Source organism: Gopherus flavomarginatus, chromosome 3 (assembly GCF_025201925.1).
Source record: "Gopherus flavomarginatus isolate rGopFla2 chromosome 3, rGopFla2.mat.asm, whole genome shotgun sequence".
Taxonomy (NCBI): domain Eukaryota; kingdom Metazoa; phylum Chordata; order Testudines; family Testudinidae; genus Gopherus; species Gopherus flavomarginatus.
This window is the reverse complement of record NC_066619.1, coordinates 95,841,027-95,865,952: the sequence shown is the minus strand read 5'-3', so window position 1 is coordinate 95,865,952 and position 24,926 is coordinate 95,841,027. Positions and strand designations below refer to the sequence as shown.

General features: G+C 41.5%; 1 protein-coding gene across 3 annotated transcripts in view; it reads left to right on the top strand.

The window, feature by feature from the left end:
- DOCK8 (dedicator of cytokinesis 8) overlaps nucleotides 1-24,926 on the top strand; it is a 147,380-nt gene that overhangs the window by 45,123 nt on the left and 77,331 nt on the right. For all 3 annotated transcript variants that reach the window (XM_050944254.1, XM_050944253.1, XM_050944255.1), the window contains 10 exons: nucleotides 3,262-3,385; nucleotides 5,055-5,267; nucleotides 6,359-6,444; nucleotides 7,645-7,711; nucleotides 8,564-8,713; nucleotides 14,728-14,808; nucleotides 16,620-16,779; nucleotides 17,449-17,588; nucleotides 17,821-17,914; nucleotides 20,092-20,254. In XM_050944254.1, coding sequence (XP_050800211.1) covers nucleotides 3,262-3,385; nucleotides 5,055-5,267; nucleotides 6,359-6,444; nucleotides 7,645-7,711; nucleotides 8,564-8,713; nucleotides 14,728-14,808; nucleotides 16,620-16,779; nucleotides 17,449-17,588; nucleotides 17,821-17,914; nucleotides 20,092-20,254 — 1,278 coding nt within the window. The remainder of the gene's footprint in view (nucleotides 1-3,261; nucleotides 3,386-5,054; nucleotides 5,268-6,358; nucleotides 6,445-7,644; nucleotides 7,712-8,563; nucleotides 8,714-14,727; nucleotides 14,809-16,619; nucleotides 16,780-17,448; nucleotides 17,589-17,820; nucleotides 17,915-20,091; nucleotides 20,255-24,926) is intronic.

The following is a 24,926-nucleotide window of genomic DNA, read 5'->3' as shown; positions in this document are numbered from 1 at the left end:
AAAGGTTATGGAAAGGAAGCTGAGCAAATCAGAATATTGTAACTGAGAGAAGGAGAAGGCTATAAAAAGTTAGTATAGAACATATCAAAATGTATGCATTCCTGAGGTGGCACTAAAAATGTCACTCGGATACTTCATAAATATCATGCTGAATGTAGAAGACTTTACTGTTAAAATTATTCAACAGAGCTCTGAACTCATTGAATTTCAGGTTAAATGACTAATCCTGTTTCATGGTATCTACTTCCTTATTCCTAATTTCTCTCTTGAACAATGTTATAAATGAAACTATGACATTGCTACAGTATTTGGCACAATTGCCAACAGCAGCAGGGAATATTAGCACCACAGCAGCCTTCCCCAAATATAGTTGAGTTGTGCTATGGAATTTGTTGCCCGCTGAATTAGAGTTCAAACTTGCTGTGGTTTTACCCTTCTGATCTGCAGCACTTCATCATTTTATGCTCCCTTTTGCCTTCCATCCTACCTCTTTATATGCACTTCACCCAGAGATCCTGTTGCTTGTCAAAATTGTGATACTTAAGCTGGGAAGTGAATCTGGGAGAGCAGTAGTCTGTACTGTTCTTTTCTGACAATTAGTTTGCAGTATGCCAGCAATGCCATTGTTAGACATTTCTCTTTGTTTTCCACAGCAAAAGGCCACTGAGTGAGCAAGCTGAGGGTAGATGAGACTGTGCCTGCCTTTTATCATATCAAATACAGAATGTATAGGGTGTGCTACATTAAATAAAATACAAGGGAGTGCCATTTGAAACAAACAAAAAAAGCAGCATGTGTCTTAGGATCACCACATTTATCTATGCAAAGTATTGGGAGATCATCTTTGTAGTATAATGGGTGGCCCTGGAGGAAGAGGGTCAGGACTCATGAGGTACACAGTTTGATGTGCATGCGGGCCAGGCTGTTCCTGAGCACATATCTTTCAGCAAGTAATATTGGCCTCTCAGTATCCTCAATAAAGATCTCATTCTTACAGCTCTGAAGTTTACTAAATATCCCTTCAGAATTAAGAGGGAATTATAATGTATAATAAGTATTTGAATAAATTGTACTTCTTAAATCAACCAGACCAACCAAACAATATAGTAGAGTTGTGCTATGAAACTTGTGAACTGAAGAGGTCTCTTGGATTTTGGTCAGACTGCTTTATAAGGGTGTGGTCATTTTCAGTCCCTGATTAAACTAAGCACAGTTCCAGCTTCCGTATTATTTACTGCAGGACAACACGCTGTCCTAGATCTGGGATGCGTGCTGATTCTGACACCTGTGAGATGGCCTTTAAAAATAAAATAACAAGAGATGCCATCATCTCAGCAATGTCATTGTAAGTCCTGAATTCATTTCAATGGCATATCTTAACCTTATTGAGGCATTAGGATAATATTTTCATTGAGATGCATGGGAATGTAACTCATGATTCCTATAAATTTTAACATGGGCTATGCAGATGAAACCAAGACAAAAATACTAGGTTAGATCAGACCTAGATTAGACCTAATGATCTGATTTAAACCCAAAAAGAGTACTAAATGTGACTTGTAAAGGTCAGTACGCGAGACCATTCCCCTAACTGCATTTGACACACCAATTTGCAACATACAGGGTTCCAGTAACGAGAGAGCTTGGAGACAGACGGCTATCTGAGCTCGGACTCGGGGTGGGGCAGGCTTGAACTGATGCCACAATGTCCACACAGCTATTTTTAGCATGCTAGCGCAAGCCCCACTAGCACAAGCCTGTCTGCCCAGGCTGGGAGGCTCACTCCTAGCTGTACCCTTTTGGTACTACAGTGATGATCATGGCAGAAGAACCTAGATAAAATTGAATGAATTCCAACAGCATACATTACAAATGGCATGTCACACACCTCAGCTGCTTATAGAGTACCTAACTTAAACTATTGTAACCATCTATGCCAGTGGTTCTCAACTTTAGTTACCATCATGGGCCACATATGTGACCCATGATGTGTTATGTGGGCTGCATCCAATACTACCTGCATGGCCCTGAAAGTCACATGGGCCGCAGCTGTGTCCCGATTGGGCTGCAAGCTAAGAACCACTGACCTACGCTATCATTGAATGTGGCCCAGTCATTAAACCTTAGATTTTAATGCTGTAATTTAAGTGTCAGTTCACTGAATGAGTCCACTTGCAATCCATAGTAAGTGAATGCTTCCTTCTACAAAATATACTGCAGTCTTCTATAATAATATGCTGAATACTGCCGTGTCACTATTGTGAGATGTAGTGTTTGGAATCCTTACTGTAAAACACTCTTGTCATCAGGGTTTGCTGGATTTACAAATTATTGCACTCTAATATACTGTAGTATGGATTATGTCAGCACATGCTGTATCGTAGGATCTGCTTGACACCTAGCAGTGGTTCTTATTTAAAGTGCACATTCCAACACATCCACTAATACGTTTCTTTGTTTGACCTCTTCTGCACTTGACCATTGTGGTCATTAAAGTCATATTTTGTTGATAACATTTACAGATAGGATTTCTTATACAGACTTTTCTTCCATACCAAGTTTTGATGGTTTTGATACTAAATAATCACAATTTATTAAATTATGTTTTGGTTATTGAAGGTGCTACCACATGCTAGTTATTTTTCCTCTCTGCTTTTATCTGGCTTTTCAAAAATTAGAGTTAATGATACATTTCCTACTCTGTATAACTGTACAAGTGCACAGTTTGAAGAGGCCAAATAGTGCTGGCTACTTGTGCTGGGTTGCCTTAGATGTGTCTTCTGATGCAACAAATTGAAGCTGAGGTACCATAACAGCAGTTCAGAAGAGACCAGTTTCTAGTGTGTTCCCTATAATGTAACTGCACCAGCAGGGAACCAGCCAGAATGCAAATGTTCCTAATCAGGGTTCTGAACCTTCAAATGAAACCCTGTAGGAGTTGGAGCCTTTGAGGAGCCAGCTTCAGGAATTGTGCCCACATCAGGCTCTTCTGTTAACTACACTGGGTAAGAGTTGAGTTGCGGTGCTGCAAATAGTGATATAAAGGTAGGATCCTTTTAAAAAACATTATTATGAAAAGAGCCTGCAAACAGAGCGGTACCCCAAATAAACATTGCATTCTTTAACCCATTAAAGCAGTGCCGCACTGCTCTTGTGCAATAATACTTCAAATGGAACCTTTTTTATTTACTTACTTTGTTTTTTATTTTATTTTCATTAACTCTCCCGACATCCTGACTGGCCGGCTTGTGTTGTTTAAAGAAACCAAGGAAATTCAGAAACTTGCACCTTTAAAAAAAAGGGATCCCGAAGGGATTTTCATAAGACCCTTCAAAAACAAACTTTCGAATCGGAAACATTGGATTGCAATGATGCCAGCTATCAGGTATTGTTCTTTGTCTATTTAAATTAGATTCTCAAATATCCTACCTTCCTTTAAAGAAGGATCTCTAAGCAATATAGTTGTTTGTATGTTACACTTTATGTTTTGCAGTATAACTCTAATGTGCACATTGTTTATGCATGGGTGCCTTTAAGGCGAAGTTCTGTAACCACTGCTAGAGTGCAAGTATGTTGAGGCAAGCTCATGGCATTGATGAGTAAAACCCCCTTCTAGCACCAGCCAGGCCCACTGCACCTCAAGGGGTGTTGACCTCAATAGAGGGCAGGCAGTGTTGCATCTGCGACTGTCCTCCTGAGTTTTCAGCCCCAGTGTATGCATGCACATGCAGCTTTGGAGCTTGATCTTGCACCATTGAAAACAGTAGAAGTTTTGCCGCTGTCTTCAATAAAAGCAAGCCCCGCTGGTGGAGGAGGAGGACATGTACTGCTTCACTGTTTCCCTGGACTGCACTGACTGTGCTGGCATCCAGCTGGGGTGATGTAGAAGGGAAGGATTTAGTTCTTTTTGTTTGCCCCCCTCCTTGGAGAAATTATGTTGCAGAGGTGGCTTCTGCCAAGGTCAGGAGCAGCAACCAATACTGACCTGGGATAAATCTGGCCCAGCGTAGTTGAAGTTATGGAGTACAAACCATATTACGGTTGTTGTTCTAACCTATGCAATTACCTGATTCCTTTCTGTTTTCAAAAGTGAGCACCGATAACTCTCTTCCACCATATTTTACCATCCTGTCATCCTTCTTGAGCACAGAGCCAAGTTAAAGAAGGAACTGCCTAGATCACTAGGCTTTTGGGTCCCATATAGTCTCAGCAACTCATGACCTGACTTCCCTCACACCTCCAAAGTTTTGAGTGAGACTGGAGGGGGAGGGAAACTGCAGCTGGATCTTCCCCTCCACTCCTAGCAGTGGGACTGAGGAGTGAGGCAGCTGCTATCCCATTACCCGCTCTCTTGAACTTTGGGACCAACGAGGAAGGTAACTCATGGCCCAATCCTCCCAACTCCCCTCCAGAAGCAGGACTGGAGAAGAAGAGGCACACAGCCTAGCTTCTTCACCACTGCCCCAACTCTAGCAGCAAACCCTACTACAGAACCAGAGTTTTTACTTGAGGTCCTTTTAAATAGTAGTACCAGCTCATGAGTACTAGGGTCACCATACCCAGTACAGCTCCAATCTCACACTGTAACTCCCAGCCACAGTGCAAAGCAATCTAAATGATACAAAGTGATCTAAAAGTCTTCAGTAATGCATAATAGATCAATTTTACAAAGTAACTGTAATATATTATCTATTATTTGTGGTAGGACCTAAAGGTCCCAGTCAAGAATTGAGGCCCTGTTGTGTTTGGCACTGTACAAACACATAACAGAATCACTGCCCTTTCCCCAAAGAGTTTATAATCTAAGCCTATTATGAGAAGCAGCAAGTGCAGAGTACAAGGAAACAGAAAGGACCGAGTTGTGTAATCAGCCATAGTCATAGCACGCTGTCTGCCTACCTGTCGCCAAATGTTATACAGGCCTAGCAGCATGGGTGAGTTTGAGGAAATATTTGAAAGAGGATAACCCCAAGTGAAAACAAGCTCTGAGTAGCTCCAGTGTCCAAGTTATCATTTTTTGGTAGAGATTTCAGTCTTGTGTCTCTCTTCAACAGGTAACTCCCAGGCCCTTAAATGTACTTTGTGATGAGACCGGACGAACCACCCTCACATCGTGTGACTTTAATCTACGTAGCCTGCAGCCTGACCCACGGCTGGAGAATCTGCTGCAGCATGTTAGTGTGGAGGACTTTGAAAGGCAGAATGAAGAAGCACGGCGAGCCAATAGGCATGCAGAGCTCTTTGCCCTCTACCCAGCCATGGACGAGGTGAGCGCTGAGACTTTCAACATGTGCCTTTGAATGTCACATTTTTAGATAGAAAATCTTAAAAAGTATCTTAGTTTCTTCTGACGCTAATAAATTTGGGAATTAGAGCTCCCTGCAGAAGGTAATGGCCTCTGAGTCTGCTGATCCAAGGAAGCGCCACAGGCCTCTCTGGCTACACAGCTACGGCATCTGCTCCTTATTCAGAGGGGGCATTTTCCCTAGGGATGAGCTATGGACTGATATTCAGATGACATTTTGTATATGGCTGTTGTGGTCTGACTGTAAGTAAATATTTGGCTGCATTTAGCATATTAATTAAGTCAAAATTTGATTCACCTGTCCCTTAACTTCCACATGGGATAGGGTATGGTATGTGTGATACCAGCTGAAGCATTAAGGCCCAGTGAAATTCACCCCAGTGTGGAAGGCTACAAACATTCTTTACTCTAGGGGAACAAATAGGTGGGAAGTGTCCTCTCTAGCCCTTTACAGAGGTGTTGGGTACCTCCCATTAATAGGCAAACAGTTAACAGGAGGTTAAAAAAAAAAAAAAGTCCACTGAAGATTAGGTTGTGTCTTCAGAGCAAAAAGGTATCAACCTTGATTAGCTTCATCTAGGTAAAAACTACCTGTGCCATGTCTCCATTAGGATTTTGCATCGAGATAGCTATCTTGATTTGAAAATCACATCCTTTTTTGCAGTGATGATAAAGTCTGCAACTCTCTTACACCCATGGAAGGGGAATGTTTGGATGTGTATTGTGCTAGGATCAGGGTGGGAGTGCTAACATGTGGCCCCTTTTATTTTAAATGTTTTTTGTGGAAAATACAGGCATTGTGGTCAAAGGTCCAAATCTGTTTAAATTTATTATTTTTGACCCCATTTTACTAGACACTGTACAAACACAGAATAGTAGTGGGTTCCAGCCCCAAATTAAATGTCAGTTTTTACTTTCCTCTGTGTGAGGGAGAACACTCTTCAATGAAGGCAATACATTGCAATCAGTTTGTTTATAGTAATTGTCTGGTTACACTAAGTGTGAGGGTTCCATACGTAATTAATAAGTGCCTAATAATGTGGTTAATAATAGGAGGATGCAGTGGAGATACGACCCGTTCCAGACTGCCCAAAGGAACATCTGGGCAACAGGATTTTGGTGAAGCTGCAGACGCTGAAGTAAGTGTCCTTCTGTCTCTTTCAGGATTCATGTGACCATCACATGCTTATTCTTTTGTGGTGTAGAAAACTTGTATATCAGTTGGCATATATTTCACTAGCACTCATTATAAGACATCTTTAATGTCAAAGGTCCATTTGGATTTCTTGTTCTTTCTTAGGCTGATACTTGTAAAGAAATTGTCCATCTGCAGTTAAAGAACTGTTCAGACCGTCAAGGAGACAATGGGGTAAAAAAACCCCAAACCATGTAATAAGAGCAAACTCATTTGGCCTTTGTGTGTGTGTGTCATTGGATTTTGTTGAATAGGGAAGCAATCTGTGCCAGGAATGTGCTTATTTTTGTTATTCATGGCTATGATTGTTTTTCTGAAACCATGAGAAAGTACAAGCAGATAGCTAATTTCTCTCCTGCTCCTCTTGGAGTCCTCTGTGTGTGTGCTTACATATTATTAGAGGAGATTACTTCAGAAATGATTGTTAATTTCAAGAAATAGTGAATGTGAAAGTCCTGCCAAATGCCATTTCAGCATAACAAGAGTAATAATAGCGTTATCCCAAACCCTCTTATTTGAAGATGAACTAGATTTTCAGAGATGTGACTAATATCCATAGGGATTAACACTGAGTTAAATTAATGACACTAGCCTAGGTGAAAATGCAACTTAGCCACAGCTTCTCACAACATCAGACCAACAAGAATCAGTCCTGCATGCTTAACTGACAGCAACCTCAAAGCCGTTCTAAACTGTGCCAGCTGCTAACACCCCCCAAAGCTATTATGGCAGTCAGGGATCATTAGGGTGTAGGAATGCTCTGCCCATGCCCCTTTTCTTCCAGGCACATCTCTTACACCAGAGGCTGGGAGTTGGGGTGGCATAGGAATCAATGTGCCACTGGAGGAGTCGTCTCCCACACTGGAGAAATCCTTTACCAGGCAGAAAATGCCATCTGAGTGCAAAGCAGATTTAACAGACAAGAGAACCAGGCACCGTGTCTCTCTAAAGGCTAAAACAAAAATCCCAGACCCATAAATCTCCCAAAGTTTGGAAGAGTTGGGATCTGGATCTAAACTTTGTGTCTCATGCCCATCTCTCCTTTTCTCATAAAGGAAACAGCAGGTTAAATAGAGCCTTTACTTTTGAATATGCACAGACACAAGGGTGAAGTATTAATGCTCTGTGTCTCTTTCCTCAACAGATTTGATATAGAAATAGAACCACTGTTTGCATGCATAGCCCTCTATGATGTAAAAGAAAGGAAAAAGGTAAGAGTGCAGTAGAGCAGAGCAAAGGACAATAATAAAATATTAGTAATGTATTGGCTAATAACAGTCTGTTCTTTTTTCAGCTGAATTTCCTTGAAATTTGAAAATGCTAGGACATTTGGCTCTGTACTTTTTGTGACTTGTCTTTTGAAGTTACAATTCGTGGTACGTTGCCAAAAATGGGCAATTTACCCTGGTTTACTGGAAGTATGGTAAAAATCTGCGGTTGTGCTTGTTCAGCTGGAATTCACATGTATGAAATGCTTGCAGCAAATGATCTTCAATTTACATGGAGCATGTTGCACAAAAATGTGTTGTGTGGCTATTTGTGATCCCCTCTTTACAGAACCGCTCTTTGCAAAACTGATTTCACTTTGAAAAATTAAGGACCTAGTCCTGAAATGTATCGAGTCTGCTGTAAGGTGCTGAGTGGTCTCAACTCCACTCAGGGCCGGCTCTAGGCACCAGTGTCCCAAGCATGTGCTTGGGGTGGCATTTTTCAAGGGGCAGCATTCCAGCCCTTTTTTTGTTTGTTCATTTGTTTCTTTTTGTTTGGGGCGGCAAAAAACCTGGAGCCGGCCTTGACTCCACTAGGCCCATTAAGCTTAGGGGTGCTCAACACTTTGTGGAATCGGACTATAATGATCTAATCCTGTATCCATTTAAATCAATGGGAATTTTACATGCATGCAAACTTGCGTTTCCATATTAATTTTGCAGTTCTGGCTACTGCTTTTCTAACTCTTTTTATATCTATCTTCTTATGTTCCCATGTTTTATCCTTTGATACATTTTGCTTTGCAATGGAGAATAACTAACTATATGGGAATTTTGTTTTTTGTGGTTTTAAAGATCTCTGAGAATTTTCATTGTGACCTGAATTCAGAACAGTTCAAAGGATTCTTACGATCTCACACCCCCTGCATTGACTCATCTAGTCAGGCAAGATCTGCGGTATTTTCTGTCACTTACCCGTCTTCTGATATCTACCTAGTAGTAAAGGTATGTAGCAATGGCTGTATCATTCTGTTGGTTTCTAATGTTTTCTGACTATAACTGTTACTGAAATATCCGGTCTGCCTAGCTGAGAGCCAATTAACAGCCTGATAAGGATAAGGAAAAATGCTTTATTCTGCAGAAAAAGGAGAGCCTGTACCTTGGTACAAAAGACTCTGTCTTACACAAATTTCACAAACCTTTTATACACATTCAGACAAAGACCCTTGCGTGTTAATACTTGATTGGTAAGTGTAAAATTTCTTGTTCCCCTTATCTGGGTAGTACTGACTGGTTTGGAGCAGGATCTTCCTGCTTTGAGGCAGAGGAAAAGAGATAGTGAAAAAGTTCAGGCTACTGTGTTCATGAGCAGTACTCACCCCTCCCACCTACTGGCCGCTTGTAATCTATTAAGGGGGGTCAGCCAGCTTTCACAATCCCCGCTTCGGGCCTGGCAAGCCCAGATTGCCAGGCCCGTTATGTAATTTACGATCAAGCTGAAGAAACAGGTACTGAGTTGTCTTACGGACAGCAGAACCTTTGGTTATAGCATTATACAGACAGTTTGCACATTGTATTACTATTCAAACAATACATGGGAAGAACAGACAGAAAATAATCCATTTAACAGTTGTACGGAAATGGCCAGTAAACCATGACCCAAGGTCTGGGAGAAGGTCCTTAAAATTAAAGGTGTGATCAAGAGATACAGCATGAAAAATAACAGCAGCATTTTTAATAGCCTATAAATCTTGTTCAATTAAGCCAGAATGATTAACATAAAAACAGCATTTTTTCCCGATGCAAGCACAAGCCCCCTCTATTTCAGCATTTATAGCATCTAGCACACGTCTATTTTGCAAAGCCACTTTTGCTACTTCATCAATCTCTTTTTGTAACTTTTGAAAAGCGTCTATTAATGCATTAGCTGCTTTCTTAAGCCCTGCAGAACTATTTACAACTGCTCTCTTTAGTTCAGCTACCCCCAACTCAGGAATGATTGCACAGACAAAAGAATGGAATCCTGTTTGTCTGACAACTAAGGGATTGGGACACTGACTATAAATCAGTTAGGTATACCAGGTGGTCTAATTTCCCAGATTTCTTGGTGAATAATCCAGTCCCACATGCATTTTCTCCATGGACCCGTCAGGATTCGGTATGTGGAAGCACACACCCCCCTGACTGGTCCAAATGCTTGGAAGGAGCACTGTGAATGTCCACACTTCCACTCAGGAAGTGTCCAAATATGTCTTCATGACCACAGATCAGATGGTACTCCTGATGTGTCTGTAAGGGCAGTGGGCCAAGTCTGGTGCTCAAGATCACTCCGAATGGCCAACAGCTGGTCATTCAGGAAATCCTGAATTTCTAAACATACTAGATTCCACTGCAATGCCTTCCCAGCCTCAGTGATATTCAATACCATCTCTGTTAGTAACTTCTGGGTCATAGAACTAAGGGTGGAAATAACATGTAACTCACCATCTCTAGCCTGTACTTGGGTTAGCTGAGCTCCAGAAATAAGGCTAGTGGCCTTTTCTAGTTGGCCCGATTTCTTATCATGTTCTTGGCTTTTAATAATATTCCAAATGGCTGCTGCGCTATTGGCCCCATCCCATAGGGATCCGGTCAGGTCCCTCTTCTTCCAGAGGAAATAACCCAGGCCCTCTGTTGTGCTAATTTAATAGCAGCCCCTAGTGTTGTATTAATCACAGTCCATTGATATCCTAATACATATCTTTTTGGTGTAGTACTATATTACATCTGTTGGTTGTATACCTTTAACTAATCTTAGGTACTTTTAAGAGGCATTGACATTAATAGCCTAGGAGGGGGTGTATTACAGAGTAACAGGGGAGATGGCAGGGGCAACAAGGTGCCTGTGGTACCTGTCATTTTAAATCCAATTAGGGAGAGCAATACATACTGAAGGATTTATCCAGAACACAGTGCGCGGCCTGTAGAACAAAACCCAAAATCCAATTAATATCACAATCCCAAGCATGGGTCCCACAATTTTTTTTCTGCCAGTGTATAATTCTTTGTTTCTTTACCAGGGTCAGTTTTTAATGTCCTTTCTAGTCAGGAATCCCTGGACTTTGGCAATTTTAGTGGAGTGAGTGTTTTTTTTTTCTTCCCCGAAACAGTCATGGTTCAGCATCCTACAGGGAAGAGGTTACCAGCACACTACCCTGCAATGGTTTTGATTCTTCTAGAAAAATTTAAAGGCACAGTAGATTTGTCAATGGACAAGGGAGAGGTTACTAGCACTTCACCTTGTACTTTTTCCCTGCTGTCCAGAAGGCACAGTGGAGCTAGAAGGAGAAATAGGCTAATCATTAGTAGGAGAATTTTCCCGATGTGGAGGGGTCTTTTTACAGTGAGAATTATGGGTCCAAGCAGTCAGTCTTTGGCACTTCACAGCGGTGTTGGTAGTTAGCAGGACTTTCCAGCGTGGAGCCAGAGCAGTCTTTCATTGGTGGACCTTTACATTGATCCAGTCTCCTGATTCCAAGGAGTGGCAGGGCTGCTAGGGTCTTTGGGTAGCGCTTCTTTACCTGTGAGAAAAGAAACCTAACACATTTCATTAGTGCCTGGCAGTGTTTTGCAGATCTTATAGCTGCTTGGGCACATTCAAGCCCCCCCCCCCTTTTCTTGGTTATTAGCCAAGTCTTAGCTGTGAGCAGTGTCCTTGAATGGAGCCAGTGTCTTATCTTCAGTCTGCTAGCTATTATTTTTTTTCTTTTCAGTTAACTTATTTTGTTCTTTTTTCTTTTTCCTTTTTGGCTTCTTTTAACCTACAAAGGAAACTTTCACTTTTCACTCATACACCTTTTTCCAACAACGAACACATAAACATTGCCATTATACAGTACATTAGTCTTATTATTTAATGTATGCCACATATACCCTTTCACTAAAATAACTTTATTACAGAGCTTTGGAGCAACAAGCCAGGACAAGCACACCCACTTTGAGGAGTTTATTCAGTACAACCTTTAGTTCAATAGCTTCCCACCATCCCCAGCCCTCTGGCTAGAAATCTGAGGTAGCCAGAAGGATCCCATGTACAATATGGGGAGTGGGTTAACCTTTCATGTCCTTGCTCCCAAAAACTGTTGGTATGCAAATTTTAATAACAATTTTTTAATTAAAAGATTTGGCCAATGAAGTTCCTTTTTTTTTTTACTTAAGCAAATGTGTTAGACTTTAGTATATCACATTTTCCTGATTTATCCAAACACTTTGTATTCGAAGTTGAATAAAACAAGTATCTGCATTCCAATCCAACCCCTCTGCCTGATTTCAAACCAGACGATCCCATGAAAACACTAAACACAACAATTCCGGCCACGAGACAAACACCACAAGACAGAACATAGAACACAAAACATAATTTTTATTGTGCCAGTAAATGCATGATATGTTGAATGCTGTTCAGCTGGCATCAGTTTTCTCTGATTATCTGAAAGACAAAAAAACAGAGGTCTACCCCTTCTGGGCAGTCAATCATTACTTAAATATACAAATACCCTTGTTGATTTTAAGCAAAACAGAGGAATTACCCCATATTTTCTTGTATGAGTTTCATAGGCAGCCCAGGTTTCAGTGGCTTCTACCTTATCAGTTAGATAATTCGCATTAATACAGATGCTTTCTCGCTTGCTTTTGGATCCAAAGCTATCCACAGCTTAAAGATTTTTACCTTAAAAGGGACACAGTTAACTTTACCAGAATTTTGATTGCTTTTTACTTTTAACTCCTGCTTTCAAACACTGAAAGAAAACATCACTACTTATAGTGCCCCTTAGAGCCTAATAAAATTTCAATTACATAGCACTGTATATATTTCTTTAGCTAATTCAGCTAAATTGTTCATAGCCAAATGATTGCAATCTAATAATTTCTTTGCTTGAATTTTTTTACAAACATTTCAAAGACAGCAAGAACTTTTCTCTTTAGCATTTTACAAAGTTTAACTGCTGTTCCCTCCAGCAACTACAGAGTTAACTTCTCACTCTTCCTTAAATCACTTGCTTGTCTTCCAACAGCCACTTTTATTAACTCAAATCACCATTTCAAGATATTGTCCTGGGTATTTGAAATCCCCATGCTTACACTTACTCCTTCCTTCCACTATACCCTCAGAATTTCCAACCTGTTTTCCAATCTGTCTGTTGCCTGCCTGCCTGGGCCCGATCCTGCTTTTCTCGCTGAACCGCGCCTTCCATGGGCACCAACTTGTTCCACTACCAGTTTAGCTAGGAGGATGAGCTTCTCAACTAGCCCCCACCGTTCCTGGTCTCTTCCCTGAAACATTCTTACTCACCAGACTACCCGAGTCCTCCCTCGTGAGGCTTGCCACCTGGGCAAAAACGCATAGTCCATTGGCATTTAACTATTCAATTTCCTCTTGACATTCCTTTCTGAACACCAGGTAAAGGCCATTTACTTAACATATAATCCAAACCCCTTTAGACCGTTTACCCAGAGACCCACCAATCTGTCTGCTGACACTCAAACAGAAAAGAGAATTACACAGAGAACAGAGGGAATTACAGTCTAATCCAGGTTTTCCTACTTCTATTACACTGACCGCTACAGGGGACGGGACAGAAGGATCTCAATACAACCTCAGAGCTTCCTTGCATGCATGGCTTCCACTCCAAGGAATTACGAACGAGAGGTTCAGTTCCGCCCACACTCCTAATGCCCAAATGTATACAGAGCAGAAAAACAACAGTAACCAGTTAAACAGAACAGAACCAGAACCAGATAACCAGATAAGAGGCCCGCCTCTAACCAGAACCAGATAGTATTTCCTTATCCTATTAGGGCTCACCTTATCGGATTACAAACCCCAGGGGCTGCGGAGAAGTGAGGAAGAGGGGTTAAACACCCCAGTGGTGCCACTCCTAGTTCTCCACAGCCGTCCGCAGTCCAATGTCCGAGCTAGGAGAGTCCCGTCTGGAGTCACCAGAAACTGTTACCGAAATATCCAGTCTGCCTAGCTGAGAGCCAATTAACAGCCTGACAGGGATAAGGAAACATACTTTATTCTGCAGAAAAAGGAGAGCCTGTACCTTGGTACAAAAGACTCTGTCTTACACAAATTTCACAAACCTTTTATACACATTCAGACAAAGACCCTTGCGTGTTAATACTTGATTGGTAAGTGTAAAATTTCTTGTTCCCCTTATCTGGGTAGTACTGACTGGTTTGGAGCAGGATCTTCCTGCTTTGAGGCAGAGGAAAAGAGATAGTGAAAAAGTTCAGGCTACTGTGTTCATGAGCAATACTCACCCCTCCCACCTATTGGCCACTTGTAATCTATTAAGGGGGGGTCAGCCAGCTTTCACATAACTATGGTTTGGGTTCATGAAGATGAAGTTTAGAGAGGGTAGTAATAATCAACAAGAATTTCTTGTTGCTTAGTTGTTCAGAGAGATTCTGATAACACTGATATCACAGGAGTAGGAATCTATTGACATCTCTGTCACACAAACTGACAGTTATATTGCTGCTCCGTATACTACTCCTATAAATGTTAATAGATTTCTCTGTCACCATCCAAGAGAAATTTAAAAGCAAAATGAAATAAGCCATTTGATTTTGAATTACAGTTTGTGTTTTCGGTGAATTACCAGTTAGTGTTGATTTGGTGTGTCTAAGTATTTTTTTCAACTTTCGAATGAGGTTGATATGAGCTTTTTTTTTTCATTTAGGATACACTAGCTTTTCCCTGATTCAGTACAATGCAGTGACATTCTTTTTAATTCCTTATTAAGCACTGATTTGGAGGTGAGAGAATTACTATGATGAATTATCCCACAGAGAAAATCACAGGCATTTTATATTATCTATTTGTTTAATTTATTAATAGTGTTAGTACTGGGCTAACCGTGTGAAATAGACCAGCTCTTTCCTACTTACAGAGAAGCAAAAGCAAAAGATTGTATTTTTCATCATATATGTTTTTCTTTTATGGCTTTCATACTTTTACTATATTTTGATAGATTGAAAAAGTCCTTCAGCAAGGAGAAATTGGAGACTGTGCTGAACCCTACATGGTTCTAAAAGAAAGTGAGGGTGGGAAGGTAAGTATGATACTGTCAAGATTGTTAAATGCTAACAAAGGATGGGGGGAAAGCAATTAGAATCTGCAAAACAGTTAATGGAAATATACTTTTGTTACGTATGTAAGCGAATCTTGGCTTATGTGAATGACTGAAAAAATCATGAGAAGATGATGTATGTTTTTATTGTTTGCTTCTTCTGAAATCAATAACTGGAAAGTTTTTTGAGCAATGTTAAACAATGAGGGGATGAATTTTCAAAGTTTGGTGGGCACAAATATTTGCGCCTTGTGTAGACACGAATCAGTGATTTGTGTGTGTAAATCATCTGTTTGTGTATGTGGGCACTTAGGCGCCATTTCTTCAGATGTCTCTTTATTGGTTCAGTTAATCATTATTTACCTCTTAGAAGGCGAATGATAATGTTTCTTGGACTTCTAAAGGTATCTCACCTTTAGGCTATGTCTACATTGTGAGTAGCGGTGCAAATATTTGTGTTAGCATGAATATAAATATAGTAGAACTTCAGAGTTACAAACTGACCAGTCAACCACACAACTCATTTGGAACCAGAAGTAAACATTCAGGCACCAACAGAGACCAAAAAGAAAAGAAAAGTAAATACAGTACAGCACTGTGTTAAACATAAAACTACTAAAAAAATAACGGGAAAGTTTAGAAATTTTTTTGACAAGGTAAGGAAACTGTTTCTGTGCTTGTTTCATTTAAATTAAGATGGTTAAAAGTTGCATTTTTCTTCTGCATAGTAAAGTTTCAAAGCTGTGTTAAGTCAATGTTCAGTTGTAAACTTCTGAAAGAGCAACAATAATGTTTTATTCAGAATTACGAACATTTCAGAGTTACAGACAACCTCCATTCCTGAGATGTTTGTAACACTGAGGTTCTACTGTAACAGTGTAGCTGCAGTAGCAGGGGTAGGGACAGCAGAGACCCAGCTGAAATTTGTGGGTATGTACACAGCATAGCTAAGCTGTGCCTCCGCTGCCACTACCCATGCTACCACAGCTATGCTGCTATTTATACTCGCACTAGCTCAATGAAAGTTAGCATGAGTAGGTGTACACGAGCAGGGGGTCACACCCCTAGCTAGCGTAGCCTTAGAATGTCAATTTCAGACAAAGAAGGGTTATAATTCTGATGGAACTAACTGTTCAGAATATATATAATAATGACATCTATTGATTTGTTATGGTGAGTATCAAGAATGCATATTATACACTCAACTGTAAATATATAATTACTGATTCTTTGTATAATGGGTACTATGTACTCAGCTTTATGGGGGGAATTTATCTTATACCTCTGGTCACTAGTTCAAATTTGGACCTGGTCAGTAGTCACTTGACAGCTGTTATAATCTGACTACAGTTCAGTGACCTACTGTATGTGATGTGAGTTGCCTGCACCACACTACTTCCCAGATACCATGGAGGTGAGCTCTTCAGAGACAGAGGAGGAAGCTCACCCCTGTGCAGAGGGTCAGTAAAAGGCCCATGCAACAAGTAAGTCCCATTTTTGAGGATGTAAATACTTAAGTGATGTCTAAGTCTTCAGCTGGCTCTCTTCACAAAGGTGAATTTCACCCAGTAAGAGAGAAACTGTCTTTGCAGTTGTGTGTACTCAAGCTGACCTTGTATAATATGTGCCTTATACAATGACAAGGACTCCCATTGACTTCAGTAGTCATTGCATTGGGTCCTGTATACACAGAATTGAAGGAGGCTGAGCATACACATTGAAAATTGCCTTCACATAGTCATAGTCAAATTTAGGCCTTTTTAATATGTTGTATTTTCCTTTCTTTATTTTAGAGCAAAGAAAAGGTTGAAAAACTGAAAGCCCAAGCTGAGTCCTTCTGTCAGCGTTTGGGGAAATACCGGATGCCTTTCGCCTGGGCTCCGATAAGCTTAACAAATTTCTTTAACTTTTCAACACTTGAAAGAGAAATGTCTGAAGCAGAAAGTTTAAATGGTAATAGTTATTTTTCTAATCAATGCAATGTGAAGCTTTAGTAGCAATGTTAATAGGGTACCAATGTGTCATTGGCTCAGAGCATTCGCTTGACAATAGTTTTGTAGTTAAGAACTGCTCAGCTTTCCCTTATTTTCCACCATAATACTCACAAGTTGCAATGCTCGTCAGTTGGAGCCCCCTAAATGTGATCTTATGCCCAATCTACATATTCTCACTGCATGCATTCTAGCCCTGCCTTTTGATTCCACACCAGTTTTATGGCAGTGGAATCCCATTGACTTTAGTGGCGTTACTCTTGATTTATATTGCTGGAAGATCTGTCCTTTTAGTCTTCCACAATGAATAGAAGGCCCAATTCAACAATAGGACACACCAGATTGCCCCACTTCCTGTCATGCTATGAGCTAAAGAAACGAATAGCATCATGCCACAGCAGCAATGATGTTCTCTCGACAGAATAAATACTGCACTTACTACATTGTTTCACATAGCCTTACACTGAGTTGCTGGAAAATACAAAGTTAAGGTTTTTTGATATTCCCCTGAGATCACAAGATGCTTGTGGTGTTTTAGAACTAAATTCAGGTATATTTGTCATGCTTTATGATAGACTTTCTACTGACACAAAATAAGATGAATTTTTTAAAACATAATTTACTCTTGAAGGGAAAGGAACTACTGGTGACAGAAGAACGATGATGCTACAAGCTAGAAGACTTTCTGAGAGGAGCCTCAATTCAGAGGACAATTATGCTGTGTCAAACTTCAAAGCAACCAGTCTGACTGTCAACACCTTTATAAAACAGGTACAGTAAGCTCTTTATATTTTAGGGCATGTGGAGTTTTATATTGTGCTGGTAAACATGTACTAAAGTGAACTGAATTGAAAAAATGCTGCTCAGTGGGGAACAAAAGGATAATTCATACAAAACACAGTTACCCACTCACTCTTTGTCTTGTAGACATATCTAATTCATGAAAGTAGATAACAATATGATGTACCCTTATAGCAGTATTAATTTGTCTTTCTCCTGACAGGAAGGAGACCGACTTAGTGATGAAGACCTATTCAAATTTTTAACTGACTACAAGAGATCTTCCTCCTTGCAGAGAAGAGTGAAGTCCATCCCAGGTATGGAATGTGTTTAGGATGGGATGAGATGTAAGCACTTAATTCCAGTAAACGCCAATGAAAATCTCAGCCCTCCTATGCAATTATCCCCTTGGTTTTTAGGGTTATAAGTTGTGTTATGAGGGAACTGTCTTATTTTATTAATGACTTCATCAAGCCAGCCATTAATTTTTGAATGGCTGGCTTGTTCACCCATGGCAGACAGAGATTTATAGTTAGTTTTATATTCTAAATTAGTTTGTTTTCATCAATAGTTTACAAAGGTTAATTAGGTTTTTTGGTTTTACCTGAAGTTTTTGAGGAGAATGGGATTAAAGCAGTATCTCAAGATCCTTACTGGTTCCCTAATACCTTGTTAGAATGGGGATCAGAGATTGGGTTGGGTGATTAAAATGTTTACTCTCTTTCCCTTTTAATTGACCCAGTGTTAATTAAGCAGACGCGGAGACTGAATTTGGCCTCTGTAGCGATGCTGGACTCACCCCTGTGGCGCCTCCTGCTGGTCTCTGTCGGGAATTAGCTCATCCAGCTCCCAGAGCGCCCTCTGCAGGCTGGTGATCCGCCTTACCACTGGCCCCCATGCCCCTCCCAGGATCCCAGTGCCCCTTTCTCTGGGGTGCTGCCCCTCTGGCAGTAACCCCTTCAGTCTCAGGGTCTCCCCACCCAAGGGAATCCCCACCTTGCCTCAGTGTAAGGCTACTGCCAGTCACCAAATAGCCTCCATTCCCTGGGGCAGACTGCAGTGTATGCCACTCATCACTGGCAAGGGGGATTTGGACCTGTTGCCTCTGTCTAGCCTTGGGCTGTCCCCTACAACCCAAGTACCTGTTTGGCCTTATACTAGGCCGCAGCCTGGGGGGTTTCCGGTCTGGAGCACCCTTGGCCTTCCCCCAGCCCTGCTCCACTCCAGGTACCTTATCTAGCTCCCCAGCAGCCAGGCCCGTCTCCCTCCACAGCTAGAGGAGACTGTCTGGGCTCCTGGCTCGTAGCCTCGTATAGGGGCCAGATGGGCTCTGTTTGGGGCATGGCCGCAGCTCTGCCTGCTTCCCCCAATCATCCCAGTGGCTGTTTTCTCCTGCCACAGCCCTTTCCTAGAGCTGTTTTAAGCCTCTCAGAGCAGGAGCAGGTGTTCACCCCTCTACAACTGGTGCTTTTTTGTGATGGCTTCCTTGTGCTCCATATTCTAAGCTTTCATTTACAATACATTATGTCTCTAGCCCTTGTGGTTGCAACCAATCCAAATATGCATAAGGTGAAAAGAAGTAACCAGGAAATTTGAATTTGGGTTTTTAGTTTGAAGACTGCAAGAGAAAGCATTTTGTTATCTGAATACACAGGGAAGTAACCCACATAGATCCCTACACATCAAGATAAAATATCTCTTCAGGTTTCATCATCATAATCACAGTAAATCCAAAAGGAACATGGCCTTCTTGCGGGTTGAGCACTTCCAGATTGATCTCTGGGCAGGTCCTAAAGGTGATCTCACGGGATATTCAGTTTATGACCATCACTGGTGACCTCATCATGCCATTGAAGTTTTTTGACACCTACATTATCCCCATCCACATAGTGGCATTCCTTGGCGCGCACACTTTGGAAACTGTTTGTCTGTTTAATAATATGTCCATATCAAGAAAGCCACCAAAACTCAACCAGTTCTGATGAAGGTGGTTTCCGGGTTCAGCTTCAATAATCCTCATTTCTAATCTGGTCCTGACACTTAATATATGGAGCAGTTGATGAAGATACAAGACTCTTTGCACATTCACGTGTAGACAGGAAGGAAGGGATACCACATGCTGAGTTGACTTTCTAGTCTTGTCCATTAAAAAAGGATAACATTTGTTAAGGGCTTGACTTGGAAATAAAGCAGTGATGTTCTCGCTAGCATTGTGCTCAAAGCAAGCACTGCCTTACTTAAGATAGTAAAATGAGATGCAGATCTTCAGAATATGATTTTCCATATTTTTTCTTGCTTGCTGTGACCAGCAGTGAAATTGTTAACAATGGTAACATTTAAACTGTCATAATTAAACGTAAGATTTAATACTCTATTGAGATGAATGGGAGTTCACACCTCCCAGAGCTGCTCTTTCAGGCTGTCTGCAGACCCAGGCAGTCATTTCATTACTTATTTTTAATGGTGGGCTGAGCTTTCATGTAATTTTTTTAAGGATCACTTAAATTGGAGATCTCCCCAGCTTCAGAAGTCCTCAATTGCTGTCTCACCCCTGAGTTATTACAAGTGAAACCATTTCCTGAAAACCGCAGTCGTCCTCAGAAAGAGATTTTGGAATTCCCAGTTCGAGAAGTGTATGTTCCCCACACTGTTTATAGGTAAGAAAAATGGATTTTTTGAAAACTGTTAAACCTGTATTCCAAAAATAATTTATGGTATAATTTTTCTCCGATTCATAGAAACTAGAAATTGAAAAACATGTTCTGTTATCTAAGCCTGTAAAGTTACAACCATTCTTTAATCTCATTAGTCAATACAAGATAGGATCCCTATTGTATGTTCTGCAGTATATTTTCCAGTCCAATTATAAATGTCCTGAGCAAAGTGTTTCAAAAGTGTTGAGGAACCAGCAGCTTTCATTCACTTCAGTAGGTACTCAGACAACTTTACATAGCTGCTTGTATATGAATTTCGGAACCTAACTTTAGGCACTCATGTTTAAAAATCTTAGCCTTATTCTGACTCCCAGTCTTTTTTTCTAACTATAAAATCCCATTGACATCCGTGGAAAACAGAGGCCTAGAATTTTAAACCGCTCATGACACAAGACTAATTATATTTTCATTTGTGATTTTGTTGTATCCTTTATCTTGTCATATAATACGAGTAACATTCACAGCATTGGAGCATATTTGTACTGAATAGCTTTTGTAGTTACCATGTGTCATCTAACTACCCAAAGATGCAGTTTATTGCTCTGTATACTCCATGAATAAGATTCCTTCATATATCACTTTGTAAAATGTATTAGTCTATTCTGACTGATTAAAAAAAGTAAAAGTTCTAAAGAGTACAAATCAAAATAGGTCCCATCATTTCTTAGTAGCCTGGCAACATATTAATCCCAAATGAGCTATGAATATCAAGGGAATATTCTTCAACACGCTGATGTACTATATGGTAATGCTAATAATACACAGGCTGGAGATTTGTGACTCGAGGTATGTTCTGGGATTATGTATAGATTTAGCTCTAATATTTGTATTTGTTTTTGAAATTTGATGAAAGGAAGAGAGAATGTATTGCAGATTTTTTTTTTTAAATCAGCAGCTGAGTATACTGTACAGGACTGGGACTTGGACAGCAAGGCCAGTTTGATTAGCAGGGGAGATGTAATTATCACAAATGAGTCAGGGAGTGTGATGCTTTCTGGGGGTACCCAAGTGTAACAGGGTGCATCTTCACTCCTGCCTTCTTGCCACAAAGATTCTGCCCAGAATCCACTAGTGTGCATTCACAGCATCATTTATTTTTAATGTCTTCCACCAGTATCACTATAAGCCCCGTGCAACAGTCTTTTTGAAATATCTTTAGTGCTTTTGGCCCTCTCCTCAGGACCTGAGGGAACAGAGATCTCCCTTCCCTGAGGCCTCTGTGTGGCTGCGCTCAGCTAGCCCTGTTCCCCGCTCTCACTTCCCTCTGCATTCCCTTCCTGTGCCTCTTTTTCAGACAGGAGCTGATGGGCGAATGGCTCTGTATCCCACCCAGCCCACCAGCTTGCTTCTCTAATTACCTCGGTCAGCTGTCTCTGGGGAACTAGTTGGCATCTAAGTGATCTGAGTGCAGGCTCACCTGTTCACTTCCTGCACTCTGTCACACTAGAGTTGTGAGACACCTTGCTACCACCTCTCCTTAGCATGAGGAAGCCTTGTCTCTGCCTGCTGTGGGTCAGCTTTCTGACTCCATTGGTCACAGGCAACACATGCACTTCCTTCCAGGCTTCCTCAGGCCCCACACTGTAGCTATTCCTATCAGTTCTTTTTCTTTTTCACTATTAAAAGTAAAGGATAGAGAATACATGTCTCTTACTAACTATGAGTCACTTTTTGAATTTCATCAACTGTTTGACGTAAACGTTGATTAAGAGATCAAGATGACTTTTCCTTAAAATTAAGCAATGGTGATTGTAATTGGAAATACACCCTTTTTAGTCACTTCCTTCATTCTTTCATATCAAAATCTACTACATTTTATTCTACTTTTAGAATATCCAATTATTGTTATTAATAAAATTTATAAAATTAGAATGGCGGATACTCCATCATACAACAACAACTGACAATATCAATATGACAAATTTCAACAACCTACACACGCATATTCACACATGATAAACATATACACTCAAATACTTAACATACACACACAATTGACACAAAGTATTAGCAAAATGATGCAGCAGCAATTGCCAGAGTCTTAGGGTATGTCTGCACTACGGGATTATTCCGATTTTACATAAACTAGTTTTGTAAAACAGATAGTATAAAGTCGAGTGCACGCGGCCACTAAGCACATTAATTTGGCAGTGTGCGTCCATGTACCGAGGCTAGCGTCGATTTCCGGAGCGTTGCACTGTGAGTAGCTATCCCGTAGCTATCCCATAGTTCCCGCAGTCTCCCCCGCCCATTGGAATTCTGGGTTGAGATCCCAATGCAAAAACAGTGTCGCAGGTGATTCTGGGTAAATGTCATCACTCAATCCTTCCTCCGTGAAAGCAACGGCAGACAATCATTTCGCGCCCTTTTTCCCTGGATTGCCCTGGCAGACGCCATAGCATGGCAACCATGGAGCCTGTTTTGCCTTTTGTCACTGTCACCATATGTGTACTGGATGCTGCTGACAGACACAGTACTGCAGTGCTACACAGCAGCATTCATTTGCCTTTGCAAGGTAGCAGAGATGGTTACCATCCCTATTGCACCGTCTGCCATGCCATTGTAAATTGGCGATGAGATGACAGTTTTCAGTCGTTCTGTACCGTCTGCTGCTGTCATGGGTGCTCCTGGCTGGCCTCGCTGAGGTTGGCTGGGGGCGTATGGACGAAAATGGGACTGACTGCCCGCGTCATTCCCTTCTTTATGTTTTGTCTAAAAATAGAGTCAGTCTTGCCTAGAATATGGGGCAAGTGTACTAGAGAACCAGAGAGCACAGCTGCTCCGGGTCAGAGCCCCAGAGATCCCGCAGAAATGATGACCTGCATGCCATTCTAGGGGGTGCCCCTGCAACAACCCCACCTGTTGCTTCCCTCCTCCCCCAACCCTCCTGGGCTACCGTGGCAGTGTCCCCCCATTTGTGTGATGAAGTAATAAAGAATGCAAGAATAAGAAACACTGACTTTTTAGTGAGATAAAATGAGCGGGAGGAAGCCTCCGGCTGCTATGACAGTCCAGGCAGGACATTAAAGGGTGAGGGGGAGAGGAGCCCAGCCTCCCGCTGCTATGATAGTCCAGGCAGTACAGAATCTTTTCTTTAGACATGAAAGAGGGGGGCTGATGGAGCTCAGCATCCAGTTGCTATGATGAAGATGGTTACCAGTCGTTCTGTACCATCTGCTGGGAATGACCGGGAGTCATTCCCATTTTTACCTAGGCGCCCCTGGCCGACCTCACCGAGGCCAGCCAGGAGCACTCACAGGCTGATGATGACAATGGATAGCAGTCTTATTGTACCATCTGCCACCAGGAAGGGGATGCTGGTGTTCAGTGCTGCAGCACCCCGTCTACCAGCAGCATGCAGTAGACATAGGGTGACATTGAAAAAAGGCGAGAAATGGTTTTTTTTCCCTTTTCTTTCGGGGGGAGGGGGAAGGGTGTAAATTGACAATATATACCCTGAAACACCCGGGAAAATGTTTTTGACCCTTCAGGCATTGGGAGCTCAGCCAAGAATGCAAATTCTTTTCGGAGACTGCAGGGACTGTGGGATAACTGGAGTCCTCAGTACCCCCTCCCTCCCTCCATGAGCGTCCATTTGATTCTTTGGCTTTCCGTTATGCTTGTCACACAGCACTGTGCTGTGGCCTCTGTCTATCATGGCCTGGAGATTTTTTCAAATGCTTTGTCATTTCGTCTTCTGTAACAGAGCTCTGATAGAACAAATTTGTCTCCCCGTACAGCGATCAGATCCAGTATCTCCTGTACGGTCCATGCTGGAGCTCTTTTTGGATTTGGAACTGCATCGCCACCCGTGCTGATCAGAGCTCCATGCTGGGCAAACAGGAAATGAAATTCAAAAGTTTGCAGGGCTTTTCCTGTCTACCTGGCCAGTGCATCCGAGTTCAGATTGCTTTCCAGAGTAGTCACAATGGTGCACTGTGGGATACCGCCCGGAGGCCAATACCGTCGATTTGCGCCACATTTACCATAATCCGACATGGCAATACCGATTTCAGTGCTACTCCTCTCGTCGGGGAGAGTACAGAAATCGGTTTAAAGAGCCCTTTATATTGATATAAAGGGCCTCGTTGTGTGGATGGGTGCAGAGTTAAATCGGTTTAACGCTGCTAAATTCGGTTTAAACACATAGTGTGGACCAGGCTTCTGATCTGAAACAACTCAACAAAAATAGTGAGTCTCAGTCGACAACCTCCGAAAACTAGTAAACTTAGCATTATAAACAGCCCGTCAGAACAGGTAACGGCTGTACGTGATGAGAAAAATGATGTCATTGCCAGTTTGTACCGTAGTGAAGCAGTATGCTGTGCCTGCAACGCAGAGCTGGCTTAGGTAGGGTTACCATATTTGGATACAATGTGATTGTCAGAGAGGGAGGATTTGGCCTATGAAACAATAACTGTATTAAGATACAGCCTGTGAAAAAGTTTGAGAAATCTTAACTTAAATTTCTTTGGTGACATGATGTAATGTTCAGTATTGCCAACCTCAAACATTCAGAACTCATGAGTTGGGCCCCCACAAAATCACTCGATATCTGACCCATTAGTCCTCATCCTCAAATGAAACCTGCAAAACACTTTTCAAAAGATGAACC